General features: G+C 37.0%; 1 protein-coding gene across 23 annotated transcripts in view; it reads right to left on the bottom strand.

Annotated features, from left to right (window-relative positions):
* The window catches only part of RyR (Ryanodine receptor), a 1,962,175-nt gene that overhangs the window by 153,994 nt on the left and 1,785,574 nt on the right, over positions 1-22,607 (bottom strand). For 22 of the 23 annotated variants that reach the window (XM_067773071.1, XM_067773075.1, XM_067773079.1 and 19 more), the window contains one exon: positions 1,020-3,117. The exons of the other annotated variant lie outside the window; for it this stretch is intronic. In XM_067773071.1, the coding sequence (XP_067629172.1) occupies positions 1,020-3,117 (2,098 nt within the window). The remainder of the gene's footprint in view (positions 1-1,019; positions 3,118-22,607) is intronic. 23 annotated transcript variants of the gene reach the window in all.

The raw sequence follows: 22,607 nt of genomic DNA, 5'->3' as shown, positions 1-22,607 counted from the left end.
AAAGTTTATTCCTCTCGTTGCAAACTTACCAATTTGCAATCTCGTGAAGCAAGGAGAATGTTTCAGCTGGTCATGTTTGTCTATGACCTCATTGCAGGCTTAGCTCTTCTTGGCAACATACCGTTTAATGTGCCCCAAAGAACTCTTCGCTCATTCCTACTGGTTTGTTTGTCTGGTAGAGCCCTCGCCGAATCTAATAAACTTTCAACGGTTGTAAATATTGATTTCGCTGTGTCTAGAGACACCTTCAAGTCAGCTATTAGTATATTATTAATTTGACATTATATCTTATATTTGTGTTTACTGTTATATTTCTTATTTAAATATTATTTTTGTTTTGAACATTTTTATTTATTTTTGTATCTAGCCTGTAAGATTTTGTGATCATAGACTGAATAAACTTAACTAAACAATTTCAGATCATATTTCTTTAAACAAATATTTCGTCCGGCAAATTGAATATTTACAAAAAAAAAAGTTATACAATGAACGGCTTAATGCACATCATATATACGGGTATTATTTCTGATTGCTGTTTTTATGTGCAGGTCCCTTTTCGCCCTTATTTGTAATCCAAATCTATAAATAAAGTTTTGGTTGTAAAGATGGAGATTAGCGTGCTTTAGGCAATTTTGGCCGTAGTGCTTTTCTTTACCTAATTTTGTTAAAATAATTTGTTAAAAATAAACGATTGTGAGCGCACAAAGAAATCTATTTGTACTATGGCACTCTTGTGAATTTCCCACTTCATTCTTTCATTGCTACCATTCGCCAGATGGCAGCGCAAACTGTAAGTTTTAATTGATTGATAGAACAACTGATTTCGGTTAATGTTTGATGAGAGACTTTTATATTTGTTGCGCAAGATGCGCACGGCTCCGGCTCGAAATAACTCTATTTTCGAAACGCTATATCAAATTAACTCCATTTACTATTTTTGGTGTAGGGCATTTTCAATGAACATTTAGGGTGTTGAAAGATAATAATGCTTTATGAACTTGGGTATATTGTTTTCTTACCATGTGCAATCCGAATAATACTTTAGCCATAGCTACAATACGATCGACAGTTTCTTGTGTTTTATCTTTATTTTTGTCGTTCTGATTGGAAGCCTTTTCAAGCGCTTGTTCATATGCCAACTCCTCCCGTTTTCCCAATTTTGAATATAGGTAGTGTTGCCATGACATTTCATCTGAAGGATCCAATTTATCTGGTAGAGTCAATTGATTACGAGCAAACTCGATTACATCATACTCTTGCATTTTTTTCAAGTACCGATCCTTGCAATGCTGCACAAGCTCTTGTTCTCTACCTGCAAACAAATTTAATCCCACGGGAAGTAAACGTTTTAAACATGCGACCATGAGACTCGCCTGAACTTCTTTATCTTTATTTCGCTTTTTATCTCGGTTTTTCTTCTTTTTCTTAACTTTACCACCTGTTACGGGCGCACCCTCAGTAATAGCAGATCGCCTTGTAGCCGTTGGCATAATTAATGCCATATTGTCGATTTCATTGGTCGAAATAAAATTTTGTTCTTCTTTTAAGAAGTACTGACTCTTAGACCAAATGTTAAATATTTCAGCCACATGATTGTAAAGGTCCTCCGCTTCAGGTATGTTATCTTTAAGCCAATGGTTGCGCTGTAAATCTACATATTTTATTAGAAGTGGATAAAATGAATAAATGTCTCGAACAAGAAGTTGCCAGTCCTCTTGTAGCTGAGTTTCCACTTGGGAGGTATCATCAGTTGCTGATTTAATAAAACCCCGCATACTTTCCTCCTTATGGAACATGTTTTCTGTACGTTTTTTTACACGCTCTGCGAGAGGCAAAAATGGATCCTTCAATAGCTCCTCTGAAGTGTTAATAATAATTTGTTGTGTATATGCCGCTATTCTTGTCATCCAGGGGGCGTTGTCGTTACCAATATTCTTTTTTATCATTTTCAAAACATTTCGTAAAAGTAAGTTCATATGATCTGCAGTCACCATAGTTACGTGATTTCCACTGGTCGGGCTGACATTATCCGGTCCTTGAGCCCACCAAAATGGCAAATAAGAGCAAAGCAAGGGCAATATAACGTCTATTATATGCGGTGCATCATTATATGTTTTCTCCGACTCAACAAAAAGATCAACTTCTCCAAGAATCGTTTCTAAGTTTGGCATGCAACTTTCCATTCGTACCATAATATCCTGTGCTTCCAACGAATGATCAGCAATCCTATTAAGAAGTGAATATTGATTGTGTTTATTAAGGTGTGGTTCTAGGAAAGCCACGGGGAAGCAAGAACTGAAGGCACCAAGACACGATCCCAAAGCCGGTCGATGTCTCTCTATTTCGGTCCTTAGATATTTACGATCGTGGGTGAGAGTTCCATCGGTACCAAGGTGATATAAAGCGGCTAAAATTTTATATGAAGCCACCTGTATCTCGTCCAACAAAAGATCACTGCCATAATCACAAGCAGCTAAATGATCAAACATGGCAGTTAATGCTGGCAACACAACCTGATTAACATAGCTTAAGGAGGTAGATGTCTTTAGATGTATACCCCGCAGGTGGCTATATTTTCCCTCTTGTAAGTTAAGTATGGTGTTGCCCAAATCATCGGCAGTTTGATTGAAGAATGTCAACATAGAAGTTCTTATAAACTCTGGGCAGTTCTTCACCAACGTTTTAGCATCTATGCCCTTTACTAATACTTGAAGGCATCTCACAGTGATCCGTACATCGGGGCCAAAAGCACTGAGACGATTGCGAAGTAATGATGCTAGTTTACAAAATATAGATGCCACCATTTCTTTTTCTTTCAAAGAGGCTGCACCTACAATATTCGTTGCTGTTGCCATTGCAACAAAATAGTTTCGATGTGTGGAAAAATACTTTTCCATTAGCGGTAGAACAACTTTAGAAAAGAACTTAATATCACGTGACGCAGTTTTAAACGATGAACGCCTACTAAATGTTGTCGATGGTTTGAGTAACTTCATATTTATTGTGGCTCGATCCAAGTATTGAATTAGTTTCTCGAGTAAAGAATATGAGAAACGAAGCTCTACAGCTGCTTGCGTTACACCTCCTTCGCCTTCGGTGGTTCCGCCTTTGGACGGCCTATATATTTAAATAAAAAAAAAATGTATATATTAATATGTTATAAAAAATAGTGATAATATACGTATAAGCTCCAAAAAAAACTCAGTGAAAAAGGCTAAAAACACCTGTGTCAGGTAGGATTTTCCAGGTGTGTACCAAAAAATGTCTAACTCTTATTAAACATGCTTCTGACTGAAGTACTTAATATTCATACTTTTTAATTCGCTAAACTTTACTTACACTATACTACCATCCTAAAAAAGAATGTGGGTATTAGGGTGGTCCTCATTTTTCAACTTTAGAAAAATTATAACAGGACACCCCTTAAAATCAATCTTTGCTCAAAAATACTGATGGCGTATACATATATAATTTTATTTTTTTATTTTTTAAACTACAAAGGTCAAGATTGTATAAGAATCATTGTAATGATACTCTCTTGACGCATGATTCTGGTACGTTGTTATTGATTATTTTACAATGAAATAGAATGCAAAAGCACTAGCGCAGTACAGACATCATTTCCCTACCTCTATTACATTTTAATTTCTTGTATTCCGGCCTTTTAGTTAATATATTCAAAGTATGTTTGAGCTCTAGGCCAATATATACATATGTTTATTAAAATACAGCAAATGTGTTTAAACAATGTATATTTATTTGTCGAATGGTTTGTCTTGCCAATATTTCGACTTCAATCTGAAGTCATCTTCAGGACTGAAAAAAAACGAAAAACATTTATAGAGACATTGGTACATACATACATAATTATACAATTGTCGCAAGTGCCAACTTACACTTATGACTGCACCTGGTCGACTAACTTTATATTTTATATTTTAACAAACAAGGGTAAAAGAACATTAAAAAACATAAACAATAAAATACAGTAATCGTAAACAAATTTTTATACAAACAACAATACATTAATTCTCCAACCGTAAGCGACGCTCACATCAGCAGCAGGTGAACAATTGTGCAAACGAAGTCACACTCTTATTATAAGCCTTTTTTGTTGTTGTTGATAAGTTCTCTATAGGCGTAGGCGCAATGGTCTGTGTCTGATTTGAAATTTATGCGTTTGTCACTTGGTGTATTTATTATGTGTAACATTTCAAGTATATAGCGTTTATTGCTGTTTCTCTCATGCTGCATTATTGTTACATTTTCCAAGTCGGGAGAGTGTCCAGTGGTTCTACAGTGCTGAGTTAAAGCTGTCTTATTGTCATTAGGGTTGTCACGATTTTTGATATTTGATTTATGTCCGGAAATCCTCGTCTTAAATTTCGATTTAGTTGTCCCCACATATACTTTGTCGCATACGTGGGACCCGTCGCCATTACAATTAATTTTATATATAACGTCCGATTTATCAAATTTCTCTATTCTGCTTTTCGTATTGCTAAAAATCCTCCGTTGCAACGTATTGTTGTATGTGAAAGCTAATTTAAATTTCTCTCTGTCATATATGTTTGAATATTTTATTCTATTAGACAGACCAGATACAAATGTGGTCGATTAATACATTTTCTTTGTATCATTAGTTGGTTTATTTGTATTTAATTTTACGAAATAATCTCTTATATAGCTCTGTATTATATGTGTTGGAAACTCATTATTCTCTAATATGTTTTTTATTGCTTTTATATTCTCCTCGTGGTAGACTTCATCACTAATGGAGAGAACTCTTCTGACAAAATTCTTGGCTGTGTTGACTATCGTTGCCTTGCCATGATTCGAGTTATAATTGATTAGCCTACCCGATGCAGTGGGCTTCTTGTACCAATCAAATGAAAGTAGGTTATTCCTTCTTATTATTAAGGTATCTAAAAATGACAGCTGTCCATCAGTTTCGACTTCAACAGTAAACTTGATGCTCCTATTGTATCCATTCAAAATATTAAGCATATCTTCCACGGCATAAAATCAAAACTTATGAGCAACGGTCAGGAATGCCTATGGGGTCACCAGCATCTCCTGTAATAGCGGATATTGTGATGGAAGACTTGTTACAGAAATTCGAAGAAGATTCACATCACAAGCCACGTTTATTAACGAAATATGTGGACGATTTGTTCGCCATCGTAAAAACGGATGCCGTGGAAGATATGCTTAATATTTTGAATGGATACAATAGGAGCATCAAGTTTACTGTTGAAGTCGAAACTGATGGACAGCTGTCATTTTTAGATACCTTAATAATAAGAAGGAATAACCTACTTTCATTTGATTGGTACAAGAAGCCCACTGCATCGGGTAGGCTAATCAATTATAACTCGAATCATGACAAGGCAATGATAGTCAACACAGCCAAGAATTTTGTCAGAAGAGTTCTCTCCATTAGTGATGAAGTCTACCACGAGGAGAATATAAAAGCAATAAAAAACATATTAGAGAATAATGAGTTTCCAACACATATAATACAGAGCTATATAAGAGATTATTTCGTAAAATTAAATACAAATAAACCAACTAATGATACAAAGAAAATGTATAAATCGACCACATTTGTATCTGGTCTGTCTAATAGAATAAAATATTCAAACATATATGACAGAGAGAAATTTAAATTAGCTTTCACATACAACAATACGTTGCAACGGAGGATTTTTAGCAATACGAAAAGCAGAATAGAGAAATTTGATAAATCGGACGTTATATATAAAATTAATTGTAATGGCGACGGGTCCCACGTATGCGACAAAGTATATGTGGGGACAACTAAATCGAAATTGAAGACGAGGATTTCCGGACATAAATCAAATATCAAAAATCGTGACAACCCTAATGACAATAAGACAGCTTTAACTCAGCACTGTAGAACCACTGGACACTCTCCCGACTTGGAAAATGTAACAATAATGCAGCATGAGAGAAACAGCAATAAACGCTATATACTTGAAATGTTACACATAATAAATACACCAAGTGACAAACGCATAAATTTCAAATCAGACACAGACCATTGCGCCTACGCCTATAGAGAACTTATGAACAACAACAAAAAAGGCTTATAATAAGAGTGTGACTTCGTTTGCACAATTGTTCACCTGCTGCTGATGTGAGCGTCGCTTACGGTTGGAGAATTAATGTATTGTTGTTTGTATAAAAATTTGTTTACGATTACTGTATTTTATTGTTTATGTTTTTTAATGTTCTTTTACCCTTGTTTGTTAAAATATAAAATATAAAGTTAGTCGACCAGGTGCAGTCATAAGTGTAAGTTGGCACTTGCGACAATTGTATAATTATGTATGTATGTACCAATGTCTCTATAAATGTTTTTCGTTTTGTTTTCAGTCCTGAAGATGACTTCAGATTGAAGTCGAAATATTGGCAAGACAAACCATTCGACAAATAAATATACATTGTTTAAACACATTTGCTGTATTTTAATAAACATATGTATATATCGGCCTAGAGCTCAAACATACTTTGAATCTATTACATTTTTATTTTATTTTGTGTTCACGCATCGAAGTTAAAGACCTCGTTTCTTACATAGTGGGCGCTTAGTACATTGTGGATAAGTATTTTTTCTAAGCAGAGGTCGCTTGTCCCGCCAATTTATAGGAACAATTAAAGGGAGCACGACGCAAACTGGAAGAGAAGCTCGGCCTAAAATCCCTTGTAAGGTTATTGCTCCTTACATTTAAATATGTGATGTATTGTGTCTGTTAAAGCCATTATATGCGGGGGGCGGTCACAGCTCCATAAGTTAAGGCGGATTTACACAAATAGAAAGGATTGTAAATCCTCCTTTGACAATTTCAAGATAGAGGTGCGGTCATAAATTGAACCCATCTGTCTGGCGAAGCATCGCAACAAAAGCCGGATTTACATAAAGGCTTTGGTCGCGTGCCTACGCCTTGACGGCGCTATAAGAAAACAACCAAACACCTCGCTGTTATCGTCGATCTGGAGTGACCAATGCAGTAGATTAAATCTGCCCTTATGTGTTTGATTGAAAGTAAAAAAGTCGTTCATATAATTGCATCGTGTAAAATAGCCATAGAAGTGAAAACAGGTTACAAGCGTGGCACTCTATATTTATCAAGTTTGTCCAGACTTTTTTGACTCTAATTTAAATAGATTTCCCTTTCCATACGTTTTCGCATTGTTGGAGGCCACAAATCTTCTATTATTAATATTTCCGCAGAAATATATTCAACTATTTAAATTTTAAGTATCTACTACTAAAGTTTTTTTAACTATCAAATGCAAGTCAGCTTAAAGTAGTCTAACGTACCAAAAATTCCCCTCTAGACCTGAGATTTGCATCAGGTAAGTGAGGCTGTTTGTTATTGAGGAGTTGCATTGAAAATAAGAACTTGAAAATTACGTTTTGAGATTTTAGTGTTTTAAACATTTGAGGTGATATAGTATTTTTGTTGTTGTGGTTTGTGTAATATATAGTATTTTTCATATATAATGTTGACGCCGACGTGGATATTTTGATTCTCACAGTTTGGGAGGAATGCAATGCAACGAACAAAAGTAATCTCTAATTTCGGCTGCATTCTTCATCAAACAAAGCGGAGTATATATATATATTTTCGTAATTTCAGCTCATTTTAACAGCTAGAACCTTCAAATTTCACCAAATGCCTACGTATTTAGCATATATTGTTCTCTAAAAAAATCATAGAGAGCGGTGGTATATATAATATATATGTATCTCATACAACCGATTGTTCAGATAAGAAACTTTTCGCAATATCTGCCCCATTTTAACAGCTATAAGCTTCAAATTTCACCAGTTACTTACGTAATTACCATATATTTTTGTGTGAAAAAATCATAGAGATCGGTGGTATATATAGTATATATACGGTGGTATATATAGTATATACATATATATCCCTAAAATGCATAGCGTACCATATAAGGTACGCCCTTTTACTTCATCATATCTCCTTCAAATTAATACGTACTCTTTTTTTATTTAGTCTATATTGGAATTAAAAAATCTAGCTTTTTTGTAAATATTATTACAGCCTTCAGAAATTTATAGTTAGTTGTCGGTGAGCAGTCGTAGCAAAAGGACGTGACTTTTGCAACAAAATCAAAGTGGGAATTTTATACCTCAATAAAATATTTATATGTTAAATAAATATACCAGGTAAGTACATTATTGTCTATTTTAGCGAATTAAAATGAAATGTGTTCAAATGTAACGGTAGTTATAGTTTATTGGCTTTTTTGCGTATGTACCATATATGGTACTTCATGCATCTAATCCAAATAAAAAATTGCACGCTGTAAGTATTTTTATTTCAGTCATGGATGAATATATAATTGGCGGAAAGAGGTATAATGCAGATGAAGTAGCTATGTACTGCAAGTCGTACTTGAAAATTAGTGGCGGAGGTTCCAACGATGGAGTGCAAGAGGCTAGTACAGGAGGAAGGGCGCAAAGGGCGGTTGGTTGTTGTTGTTGTAGCAATGCTTCGCCCCACCTAACAGCCGCGACCGATCACAAACTGTCATCAATATCCTCTAACGGGAGTCCAAGGAAACTTGCCGTTTCAACAGGGGTGGACCATAAGGAAAGGGGTGTTAGAGGCGTTGGTTCCACATTACAATTAAAGAGATGGTTGGTGTCATGTGGGGACACATTGCAATAGGGGCATACATTTTGTATGTCGGGGTTGATTCTGGATAGGTAAGAGTTTAACCTGTTACAGTATCCAGAACGAAGTTGAGCAAGAGTGACACGCGTTTCCCTGGGGAGTATGCGTTCCTCTTCCGCGAGTTTTGGATACTTTTCTTTAAGTACTGGATTCACCGGGCAATTCCCGGCATAAAGGTCCGACGCTTGTTTGTGGAGTTCACCAAGGACTTGTGCTTGTGTTTTTTTGCTTTATACGGCTGGGTTCTCAGGTGCCGTATTTCCTCAAAATGCTTACGGAGATGACTCCTTAAGCCCCTAGGCGGTATTGGCTCATCAATCAGATGTCTGTTTGGATGCCCAGGTTTCTGGGTATTCAACAGGAACTGTTTGGTTAGCATCTCATTTGTCTCCCTTATGGGGAGTATTCTCACCTCATTATAGATATGGTGTTCTGGGGACCTAAGAATACAGCCCGTGGCGGTTCTGAGAGCAGTATTTTGGCAGGCCTGTATCTTATTCCAGTGGGTAATTTTTAGGCTTGGCGACCATGTAGGGGACGCGTAGCATGCAATCGGCTGGCCAATTGCTTTGTATGAGCGTTTCTTTGTCTTTTCCCCAAGTACTGCCAGCAAGGATTTGAGGATTTTATTACGGCTCTGGATTTTCGGTACAATTGCGGCTGCATGCTCACCAAAATGTAGATCCTGATCAAATTTCGCACCCCAGATTTTGGGGTGTAGGACAGTCGGTAGTGTAGTGCCATCGATGTGGATGTTCAAAATGGTCGACATTTGGGACGTCCATGTTGTAAATAAGGTTGACATGGATGCCTTAAGTTGATAGATTTTGCGTAACGGTGTGTTTGGGAGGTTGAAATGTAATAACCAAACGGTAGGTTAATAAAGATATAGCTAGACTCTTCGATCCGTTGGGTATACTGGCACCTATTGTGGTCATGGCAAAAATATTTACCCAAGATCTCTGGCAATTGAAAATGAACTGGGATGAAACTTTTTCAGCAGAATTTAATGCCAAATGGACTTCATTCCGAGGTGACTTAGAAAAACTTAACAACATGCAAGTTTCGAGGCACGTGTTAGAAAGATACATCCCAGCAAAACTAAAATTAAATGTATTCGCAGACGCACCTGAAAAGGCATATGGGGATACAATATACATAAGGTCAGAACAATAGACAAGTTATGGTAAGGTTTCTGTGTGCAAAATCAAGAGTAGCGCCCTTGAAGGGCCAAACTCTTCCGCGGCTGGAGCTCTGTGCATCAGTGCTAGGAGCTCACTTAAGCACAAGGATCAGGACGGACCTAAAGCTAGATGTTCCTACACACTATTGGACAGATTCTCAGATAGTCTTAACATGGATTAACTCGTCGTCAGCATCTTCCCAAACATTCGTTGCAAACCGAATCACCATAATTCAGGAGCACACCATCGCTGAACAATGGCGGCATATGGATTCTAAAGACGACCCAGCTGACGTTATGTCATGAGGATTGCCGCCGGAGTCCAAAACCAAAAACTGCAGCCTATGATTTTATGGGCCAAAAGTACTGCTTGAGCATGAAGACAATTGTCCAACAAAATATTGCAAGGAAATGAGAACACTAGGCGAAGCTATCAACATGGAACGCAAGAAATTGACTTCAGACAACAACTACAAAGAGTTGTAGGCTACATGTTCATCAGCAGGACCAAAAAACGATCACAGCAGTGGGGCATCCATTTGACGGTGGATGAACTAAAAACGGCACTACAAAGAGTTGTAGGCTACATGTTCATCAGCAGGACCAAAAAACGATCACAGCAGTGGGACATCCATTTGACGGTGGATGAACTAAACACGGCACTTATGGTCACCGTTCAAACAATTCAGCAGTTAGACTTTGTGGAAGAACTTAAGCAGCTCACTAAATGCAACGAAGTTGGCAAAAATAGTCCCTATCGTAGTCTGTCTTCCTTTTTGGACAACAATGGCATCATACGGGTTGGAGGTCGTCTACAAACATCAGGAATTGCATTCAATGCCAAACATCCAATGTTACTTCCATACAACATCCCAAAGATGAAGATATTAATGCAAATGATCCATAACGAAAACCGGCATTGTGGACATCAACCACTATCATCTTTTACAAGGCAACGATTTTGGCCGGTAAATGAGGAGACTCTTGGCTCGTTTAATTATGACAAAATGTGTTAGGGTACGCTTATACAGCCACCGATAAACCGAAAAATTGCAATCAGCTGATGAACTCGGCCGGGCTGGTGTTAAAATTGCAACCGATTATCGGCCGGCAGCTTTTTTTCTAACATTTTACTTTTTCGCAAAAATACGCTTGCGTTTATGCTTTTATGTGCTTATCCCATAAAGGGCGCCTGTTTTGCACACAATCAATTTTTCGGTCCATCGCACAAACAATTATTTTTTCACAGTAATTGCACGTATTTTATCGGACGATATAATACTGCTATATCAATACCTTCCTATCTTCCTAATGTGCAAATTTTCTGTCAATCATTATTTGCTGAAACTGTGCAAATGTATGTTTTGCGCTTGCGCGGGCTTTGTTAGTGTTAGTGGATTGTAGTAGCGTATGTAAAAATAATATTAAAGGAGTACCCAACTTCTGCATACTAATTGTTATAAAATCTCAGTTCAGTCGATTAAACAATGAAAAGGCCAACAAATACAATACAAGGCTTGATGTATTTATTATTTAAACATGGGATGCAGTCATACAAAGTACATTATTTACATAAATAGTAAAAAAAAACCAGGCGAAAAATTCATATTTTTGAAAGGAAAAAAATTCAAATATACATGTATAAAAATATACTTATATATATGTACATCCCAACAAGCATTTCTTTAAACGATTTTAAAAATAATTTAAAGTGAATTAGCTTGAACAAACGATATACATATAAACGTTTTCAAAATTTTACTTATTTTGAGTTTTTTTAATGAAGTAAATTTTTGATGAAGTAAACAAAATACGAGTGCTGGACTGGCTGCTATTGGTGTTGAAATAATATCAATTTTGTAAATTTTTTTCTAACATACTCTTATTCGTCCGTGCTTTTTTTCGTTTCAAAAAGCAAACGAATATCAAAATAAAAAATTATTACTTCCTTACCCAGCTGTGTCCGGTGATTATTAAAGATGTCATTGCTAAATAAATTTTCGATGGCTATGTGATAGTCCAAGATACTATTGGAAATGCATCACTTGTATTTTGAAAAATTTTTTTTATTAAATTTAATTTTGTATTTCCAATTGGGCATGCCTTGAGAACTTGTCTTAAAGCTTTCTCTGACACTATACAAATATTACATACGTCCACAGATGGTGGGACAAAAGGACCTTTATTTTTGTGCATGAGAAATTCGTAGTTGCCAGTTGGCATTATTTGCCTTTCTGAGGACCCCAAAGCCGAGGACTTTATACCCTCACAACATGAACATATCTATACATTTTTTAAAGAACATACATTTTGAAATAACTTGGAATTTATAATGATATTTAAATTTATCACTTATACATTTTATATGATGCACCAGAAATATACATATATAATATTTCCAGAAAATCAAGTACAGATCGCCAGAGAACCGACACATGGATCAAGGTTCCACCTAGGGAGGCATCTCGCTCTATCAGCTTTAAACGAACACACACCCCGAGACAACTGCGGAATAACGGACTATTTTGTAAGATTCTACCTCAACCCGAATCAAACCGATAATAACGTACACGCTCAACCGGAACAATGTCAAATCATACACGAAGAAATTTCATTTCAAGAAGTAGCCGGACGTCGGATCAACCACTAAAAGCCCGGTAAAGTCTAACCACAATCGCACAATCACCTAAATATACTCTTTAGCTAGACTTATGATATACCTTTTTTTTAAATCCACCATATACGGTGGGAACACCCTAAGGAAAATCCAACAGTTTTTCATTTAAAGTATAGACTGGCATCACACACACGACCGACTGGAAGGGCAGCGACAAGCAACAACATAGCAGCATCCTGATGAAAGGCACAAAAACTAAATTGGTAAGAATGATCGCGTGATACCCGCTGCCAGGAAAAGTACCGTCTAACGCTCTAGAAGAAAAACCATATATAAATCGGGCCACGGAGGGCCAAACCTTAAAGTATTTTGAAGCAAAGCAAGATGAGTACACCATACCAATCTGACGAAGAGCAGTAGGCCGCCGAAGGGACCAACTTTGGATCCCTACGAATGAAACTGAGGAGAACCAGGCCAGCAGAGGTACGGGAACCGGCCACGAGCAGCAACCGAGATAGCGACGCCACCGAGGAATTCGGCTACCTCACAGAGTCGGAGTCAGAGGCAGAGGAATGGGCCGTGGTACGGGACCCCACACCTATTCCCATATCCCCGGAGAGTGAGGAAGACGAAGAAGAAGATGAAGAACCACCATCCAAAACAGCAGGGCGAGATATCCATCCGCCAAGATGACGAAGAGGTACAGGGCCGGGGATTCGTCGAATATCGGCGGCACGTCGCTATACGAATGCGGATATATAACCCCAATGCGAGGACGGAACCCCCCACCAAGATGAGGATCGTGGAGGCGATATACGAAGCGCCAACAACGAATAACGACGACAACGAATCATTAAGCCGTATAGCCAGCGAGGTCAACGGCAGCCTCAACGACGACAACAAAATTTTAAGCCGTCTGGCCAGCGAGGTCAACTGCAGCCTCAAGGACAGCAGCAGCGACGTGCTAAGTCTGACTGCAAGCAACGAGGATATCGGCGACCGCAACAATAACGACGAAGACGGCAGCAATGTGATAGGCGAAATACAACAATGGCTGAACAGCGCCCAAACCAACATGCCGGAGACGTGGGAGAATCGCTGCGGAGCATCGCTTCAGCCACTGCCAGAGGAACTCACCAAGGACATCGAACGACACCTACGCCAACCACAACAGCAGCCACAGAAACGACAACAGCAGTCTTTCAAGCGCTTTATTGAGGGTCATCTCTACCGCGTACGCATCACCCGCACTTGGCTGGTCACGGTGAGTCTCGTTGAGACAGGTGAGGAGGAAGTGTGAGGACCCCAAATCCGAGGACTTTGTACCCTCACAACATACACATATCTATACATTTTTTTAAAGAACAAACATTTTGAAATAACTTGGAATTTATAATAATATTTGAATTTATCACTTATACATGGGGTATTCCATCCCATTTCGACCAATTTTGAACTCGACCCCTTTAGAATTGGCTGAAAGTTTTTCTTCTTTTTCTAGCTTACGAAAGACATCTTTCAGAAGTTTTTCAAATTTTTTCATCCAACTCAAAAAAAGTTATGAATTTTAAAAAAAACACCGTTTTTGTTTTCAAAATGCTATAACTTTTTCAAAAATTGACAGTTTGGGACCTTTTTTTTTAAATTTCTTTTTAAATGTAATATTCGGAAAAATACAAAAAAATTTTTAAAGTTTTTTTTTTTGTAATTTTTCAGTTTTCCGAGATTTTTCGAATTTCGCCCTTTTTTCTCATAAAAAATTCAATCAATTCTGCAATCATCCCCACTAATCCCGGAGTGGGCCGAGAATTTTTTTTTTTTTTTTTTTATTTAATTGGAAAAAAACTTTAAAATTTTTTTGTATTTTTTCTGAAAAGTACATTTAAAAGCATATTTAAAAAAAAAATTATCCCAAACGGTCAATTTTTGAAAAAGTTATAGCATTTTGAAAAAAACACCATTTTCGAACTCAAAATAAGTTTTAAATATTTTGAAAAAAACTGTTTTTTTCCAAATGCTATAACTTTTTCAAAAATTGACCGTTTGGGATCATTTTTTTTTTAAATATGTTTTTAGATGTACTTTTCAGAAAAAATACAAAAAAAATTTTAAAGTTTTTTTATTCAATTAAATAAAAAATAATAAAAAAATTCCCGGACCACTCCGGGATTAGTGGGAATGATTGCAGAATTGATTGAAATTTTTTATGAGAAAAAAAGGGCGAAATTCCAAAGATCTCGAAAAACTGAAAAATTACAAAAAAAAAAAACTTTAAAAATTTTTTTGAATTTTTTCCGAAAAGTATCTACATTTAAAAACAAATTAAAAAAAAAAGATCCCAAACGGTCAATTTTTGAAAAAGTTATAGTATTTTGAGAACAAAAACGGTGTTTTTTTTTAAATTCATAACTTTTTTTGAGTTGGATGAAAAAATTTGAAAAACGTCTTTCGTAAGCTAGAAAAAGAAGAAAAACTTTCAGCCAGTTCTAAAGGGGTCGAGTTCAAAATTGGTCGAATTGGGATGGAATATCCCACATTTTATATGAAGCACCAGAAATATACTTATGTATACCTTTATGAATTATACCCTAAATACATATATTCTGTTGTACATTGAACTGATAATTACTAAATTGAAGGACAAATTAGACTTGCGCACTTTTGCACGCAAACAAAATATTTACATTTTCGCAACCATAAATTTTAAATATAGGATCACCCTAACATGCATTGAATATTTGGAAGGGAGGTAGATACGCACAAAACATAAAAATGCACCGGTCAGTCAACCCTTTGCACACTCAAAATCCAATACACCCAGCTACAAATACAACATACATAATAACTTAAGTCAACGGAGATCAGCAGCAAGTCGTCAAAAATAAGCGCCGCTACTAATTGGAATTTTGCTATACATACTTACGCACTAGCATACAACACACCAACGCACGCCATACAACAAAAGGCAAAAGCATTGGGCAAAGCAATCAGGTGACAACAAACAAATGTACAAAAACAAAATAGTTAAGGCGAAGGCTGGAAAGCACAGGCAAATACAAAGGCATTGTATTCAATAAGGAGCATTATGGTGCGTGGATATTTATGAAAAGAAATATTCACCGGCATAACTGTTGTTTTATATTTTAATATTATTAGTTAGAAACTGTTATTATAAAGTAAACGTTTGCCTGCGTGCAAAAATTAGTATATAAGGGCGACGAATTCGCATTAAAATTCAGAGATTAGGAGACAGGCATACGAGTCGGTAGGTTTTATGACTAACGACCAAGAGTACACCTGAAGGTTTGGACTTCATTTGTACTAATGTATATTCGTCTGTAGGTTCTTACTCCATTCGACCGCATAGGTAGGCCGGAGGCTTTATTACCTCAGTCACCTCTTACAAAGAAAAGGATTAAGACAGGAGTAGAAATAGAATTTTTGTTAAATAAATATTTAAAACGTTTTTTTACATGAAATAAACAGGGTTATTCATTTAGAAGGACCGGTAGGCATTTTTACTTTCAGGAACCCCTGACTGACTGAGGCCAACCCCTGCAAAACCAAAGGAAAAGTCCGTCACACTTTTTTTTTCTCTCTTAGGGCTCATTTACGTACCTATATCTGCAAACTCAGCACAAATCGGTCGTGCTATTCTGCGGAGTTCTTAAAACAATAAAAATTGTATAATACTAATGGAAAACAAAGGCTACTATTTTATTTGGAGAACGAAATAGCCTAATGTACAATATTGACAGAAGCAAGACGGCTTGTTGAAATATACATATATTTAAACTCCTTCTCTCGTTGTATATCTGTACTGTAATGTTTGACAGGCTGCACGGTTCAGTAGTAGTGATATAGAAGTATTATATATATGGTGATCGGTATATGGTTATACACTCATCTAAATACCTACATGTGTTTATTTTTATCGAACGATTACGACCGGCATCGGGCGATCAAAATCGGTGGCTGTGTAAGCGTACTCTTAGATGCAACAGAGCAAAACCGAGACTGCTGAGTCAAGTGATGGGCAACCTTCCATCAACAAGAGCAACTCCTGTACGACTATTCGTCAATTCAGGAAAGCGGCCACAAAAAGCTTTTATGGGTGTGTTTTGAAAGGCGGTACATCTGAAGCTAGTAAGCGATTTAACAACTGATGCATTTATTTGTGCATTAAGGCGATTCGTGAGCAGAAGACGACATTGGCTAAATCTGTATTGTGATAACGCAACAAATTACGTGGGCGCAAGGAACCAGATTGTCGAAGTCAAGGAAGTGGTGCATATCAACTCGTCACGTCAATCTATCATTTAACAATGTAGCACAAAAGGAATTACATTTCATGTCACACCCCCGAGAAGTCCACAGTTTGGCGGATTATGGGAAGCGGCGGTTATATCGGCAAAACATCTCCTAGTCAGAAGCACCTCTACAGCATCCCTCACTTATGAAGGATTGGATACAGTAGTCATAGAGGTGGAAGGGATCCTTAACTCCAGACCAATAACACCAATGTCCGAAGACCCTAACGATCCTACAGCTCTAACTCCACCCCATTTCATTATAGGAGAGCCAATCAATGCACAGTTATTCTTTATTTTTTAATCACACACAACAACCAATGGTTACATTTACAGTGCATGATATCCTCCAAACTAAAATTTTAAATAAAAACTTATAATATTGAAAGCTATTCTTGTAGGCGTTCATATCAGTTTACATGGTTAATAAGTTTTAATTTTATACAACACATGCAAACACTAAAGAACAAAATAATCCTTAACCATTTAAGTAGATAACTAACAATGAAGAAATAGAGAGAGAGGTATACAAATCATTTGGCAAAGTGTTGCATAACTTCGTATTTGAACCGCGTTGTGTTTTTCAAACCTCTAATCGCTATTGGTGGATTATTCCAAAGGCGAACTGTGAAAACAAAAAACTGTCGCTCTGTAACCGACAAAGTATATTTCATTCTACAGATAGCGAGTGATCGAGAGGATCTCATGAAACTAAAACGCTCCTTCAAATAATTGAAGCGGCAGTTACCCACCGACGTTTGCCGTACGTACGGACGTTTGTCGTACGAAACACGTTTGACCGAACCCGCAAATCCGTAGGAATCAATGTGTGCGGCTGTGTACATGTACATAACATATTTGTGTGTGTGTATTGTTTACAACAGCCATGTTTTTTTATACAGGCGTATACGTTTACGTTTGTGCGTGATCCTCGCTTAGATAATGCTTAGGAGACCCATCTAGCGGCAGTGGTTAAACAACTAGCTACAGCAACAGAGTGTACCGAAAAGCGGAGACACAACCCTCTGTTGTATGCCTGTCTATAACATATAGCTAAATCAGTTGCGATGAATTGTGGACACACATATAATACATAGAATTAGTGTAGAGGGTGAAACAAAAACACATATTTCAGTTACATCTGAGTATAATGCGCATTGAAATTTAGTAGTACACATTTTATGCGCAGTAACTTCAGAGGTGTATTTAAAGTTTGACGCTTAGTAGTCCATATAAAGTATAAGCGTATAGAAGTGTACGTGTAAAAATGAAACACGGCTAATATTAACATATAGGCATTGCAGGGACGAAAAATAGTGTGAAGCAAGCTTCACAATACCTCTAGTAGGTCACATTCACCACTTACCACAGCAGAATTTGTTAAACTACCAATGTCTGTATTTATTATTTAACAATTATTTGTACACTTTTCATTCAGCTAATGTGTTCAGAATTCACATTTTCATACTCCAAAACTACAATCGGTGTATTTTATGTACTTAAACTATGTTAAAAATCGTGTTAAAATTTGTAGGGTGGTGGAAGTGACCTACTAGAATTTTGTGGAGCTCCGCTGCTTTCCACTGAAGTTCGCGCATGCAACATCTTTATATTCAAAAAAGTTTGTAAATACAGACAGTGGTAGTTTAACAAATTCTGTTGTGGTAAGTGGTGAATGGGACTTACTAGAGGATTTGTGAAGCTTGCTTCACACTATTTTTCGTCCCTCCAATGTCCCTATGTTAATATTAGCCGTGTTTTTTTATACACGCGTATACGTTTACGTTTGCGCGTGAAAAAAACACCTATCCTCGCTTATACAATGCCTAGGAGACCCATCTAGCTGCAGTGGTTAAATAACTAGCTACAGCCACAGGGTGTACCGAAAAGCGGAGACACAACCCTCTGATGGCCATAGGGTATAACATATATAGCTAAATAAGTTACGATGAATTGTGGACACACATAGAATACAGAGAATTAGAGGGTGAACCAAAGACACATATTTCAGTTACATCTGAGTATAATGTATTGAAATTTAGTAGGACAAATTTTATGCGCAGCAATTTCAGAGTTGTATTTAAAGTTTGTCGCTTAGCAGTCCATATAAAGTTTAAGCGTATAGACGTTTACGTGTAAAAAAAAAACACGGCTAACAAAGCACTGTTGCCATTGACCAGTTTGCATGCATGCTTAGGGAAACATCAACTTTTTCCATTTTAATTTTTGATGTTGTAAAAGGCTGGATTTAATATTAAATAAATATAAATATATTACATATTTATAATCTGCACTTTTACACATTTATTTCGAATTATTTTGACAATTTTCCAAACTTTAATTAGGTGTTTTTACATAAAACTGCAAACCGTCAAAAATTAGCGCACACAAGTTTACTAGGCAACTCTGTCCAGTGAGAGAGCGATCAGCTGACACCTTCTTACACGTTTTTTGTACATACGTTCGTGGGCATAGATTAGATTGATACGAATCTCTTGCTTACGCTCTCATATTTTCGCTCTCACGAGGGATTTATCTTCTAGTTGTTGCTGGCAACAATCACAGATAAATCCCTCGCGTCAGCTGAAGCGGGTGCCAGAACAAAAGATGTGCCAACCAAAACGAAAAACGTCCCAAAAATTTTGGTAAACTTTAGTTTGACCTACAACTATAGAATAGCGTTCAAAAATTATGGAAAAAAGGATTAAAATACTTGTTTTAGTGTAAGTATTATTAGTTCGAAGGCGGAGGGTAAATATTATTTTCCATTCAAAAGTTATCACTAAAAATAGGTTTTGTAAATATGAACTTCCGATGCAACCAGTCCATTTTGATCACATAACCTGGAACGCCAGACATATAGGATAAGCCCTATCCATTAAATAATGTTAACTATTATATCATAGGTCCGATTTACTGCAATTTCAAAAGAATATATGGTTTTCACTGCGAGTTAAATGCGTTACAATATTTGACTAATTAATTTAATCGAAATGTAAATTTTACTTAGATTTGTTTATATTTAACTCTAACTAGTCGTATTTTTTTTTTTTTTTTTAACTTTAAGGAAATAAATATTTTACGACTATCGTTTTATTAAATTATTGAAACTATAATCGCCGAAATGTATGTCAAAAATCCCCATTTTCAGATCTATTCATTTTTGTTTGGAGTGGCATCATTGATAAATGTTATAAAAAATGTGCATTTTGACAGCGCTCTCTCGAAACAAAGAGTTGCAAATCCATTCATCTATGTTCGTGGGTAACTGCCGCTTGACTCATGTGCAGGGGTGGCATGAGCTTAGCACCTGCTAAGCGGCGATATTCGTATACAACGAGCGAAAGAAAAATGACTACTTCGTCACAATCAACGACCAAACACATTGAGCACTGACGACATGATACGAAACTTTTATTCTCTCTCAATTCGTTTCCAGGAATGGGTCTTGAAGTTCATTCGATTGTAAACAAAAGTTCGTTCGTTTCCAAGAATGGGTCTTGAACATCAGATGGCTATAGAGTTGCCTAAACTACCCAAAAAAAAACTCCAAGAAATCCGTTCGGTTTCATTATTTTCAAAAAATCAGCAAGTAAGGTGATAAAAACTTATTAAAATTTATAAAAAAGGTAAAGTTTTGTAGAAATATTTTGTGGTAGATAAGTGAAAAAATATGAAATAATATATTTCGATTGCGTTGCTTTGCTTTGTTGCGCTTGCACCGCCATAAGATAACAATGAACGGCTAGCCCCTTTTTCACTTTGATGCGATCAAAATGTTTATTTACATACATATGTATATCCACATACAATAAAAAACGCAAAAAGTTTATAAGAAATTACGAAACTAGATCACTTGGTGAAGTATCTGCGTTGTCGTCCGCAAAAGGCTGTTAATTATACATGTTGCGTTAACCTATACGTATACCTACAATTTATCTCAGCTGTCAAAAGTGAAATGTTGCAACGCTCGACAAAAACCTGGCCTTTATGCATCCATTTACATCAATGCGAAGACTAAGAAGCTGACTTTTTCTCCAATCGAAAGCTGCTATCAAAACCCGTTTCGTGTGCAGCCCTTCGATGAAAGGTGTTGTCACTGATAAATTTTCCACGGGTGAAAAGTAGTTATTTTTTCTTCGGATTTGTAATCCTGACAAAAATTCGAGTTTTTTGATATCCCATTTGACAATCTTGAGTAAGTTTTCAGTGAAAATTATAAATTAAACCTTTACCATGTAAAATACCCCAAAGTTATTCTGAAATGCCCAAATTTGATTTTGAGTATGATGGTATCTATGGCCAATATTATAAAAAATGCACATTTTCACGTGCTCTCAGAGAGCGAGAAGTTTCATATCATGTCAACTGTGGCATTTAGTTTGATTTCGACGTCCGTACAGCAAAGAAGTGTCACACGGACTATTACCACACTGAGCGGTCGAAAATACGCACATTTGAATGAAAAATTTTTCAGGTTGGGTTGCAGTTATTTTTCTTAAAAACAGCAACCTTATGGGACAGTGCCCCAATAAAGCTCCCTCTCTTTCAGCGCGAATCAAGATTTAACACGTTGTTAATTTTAAGTTGAAATTGTAAATGATGTTAATTTTAAGTTGAAATGTTACATGGTAAGAAACGGATGAATAAAATCAAATCAAAAAGGGGTGTTCCACATTACAATTAAAGAGATCGTTGGTGTGATGTGGAGACACATTGAAAGCGGGGCATGCATTTTGTATATCGGGGTTGATTGTAGATAGGTAAGAGTTTAGCCTGTTACAGTATCCAGAACGAAGTTGAGCTATTGACTCGCGTTTCCCTGGGGAGTATGCGTTCCTCTTCCGCAAGATTTCTTTGAGTACTGGATTCACCGGGAAATTCCTGGCATAAAGGTCCGACGCCTGTTTGTGGAATTCACTGAGGACCTGCTTGTGTTTTTTTGCTTCATACGACCGAGTTCTCAGGTGCCGTATTTCCTCATAATGCTTACGGAGATGACTCCTTAAGCCTCTAGGCGGTGTTGGCTCATCAATAAGATGTCTGTTGGGATGCCCAGGTTTCTGGGTATTCAACAGGAACTGTTTGGTTAGCATCTTATTTCTCTCCCTGATGGGGAGTATTCTCGCCTCATTATGTAGATGGTGTTCTGCGGACATAAGAAGACAGTCCGTGGCGGTTCTGAGAGCAGTATTTTGGCAGGCCTGTAGCTTCTTCCAGTGAGTAGTTTTTAGGCTTGGCGACCATATAGGGGACGGGTAGCATGCAATCGGCCGGCCAATTGCTTTGTATGTGGTAATGAGCGTTTCTTTGTTTTTCCCCAAGTACTGCCAGCAAGGGATTTGAGGATTTTATTACGGCTCTGCACTTTCGGTATAATTGCGGCTGCATGCTCACTAGATCCTGATCAAACGTCGCACCCAAGATTTTGGGGTGTAGGACAGTCGGTAGAGTAGTGCCATCGACGTAGATGTTCAAAATGGTCGACATTTGGGACGTCCATTTTGTTAATTAGGTCGCGGAGGATTTAGTCGGTGATAATGCCAGGTTTTGCGAGGCGAAAAAACTGAAGAGATCAGGGAGGTAACCGTTTATTCTGTTGCAAAGTGTGCAGTCATCGGCGTAGGAAACGATAGTAACTCCTTGTGGTGGCGAAGGAATGAGATATGTAGAAATTAAACAAAACTGGGTATGGGATACCACCCTGTGGCACCCCTTGTTTAATTCTCCTTGGTTTTGATGTTTCGTTTCTAAATTGCACCGAT

This window comes from Eurosta solidaginis, chromosome 3 (genome assembly GCF_040869045.1).
Source record: "Eurosta solidaginis isolate ZX-2024a chromosome 3, ASM4086904v1, whole genome shotgun sequence".
Lineage (NCBI taxonomy): Eukaryota > Metazoa > Arthropoda > Insecta > Diptera > Tephritidae > Eurosta > Eurosta solidaginis.
The sequence above is the reverse complement of the archived record's forward strand: the minus strand, read 5'-3'. Positions and strand labels throughout refer to the sequence as shown.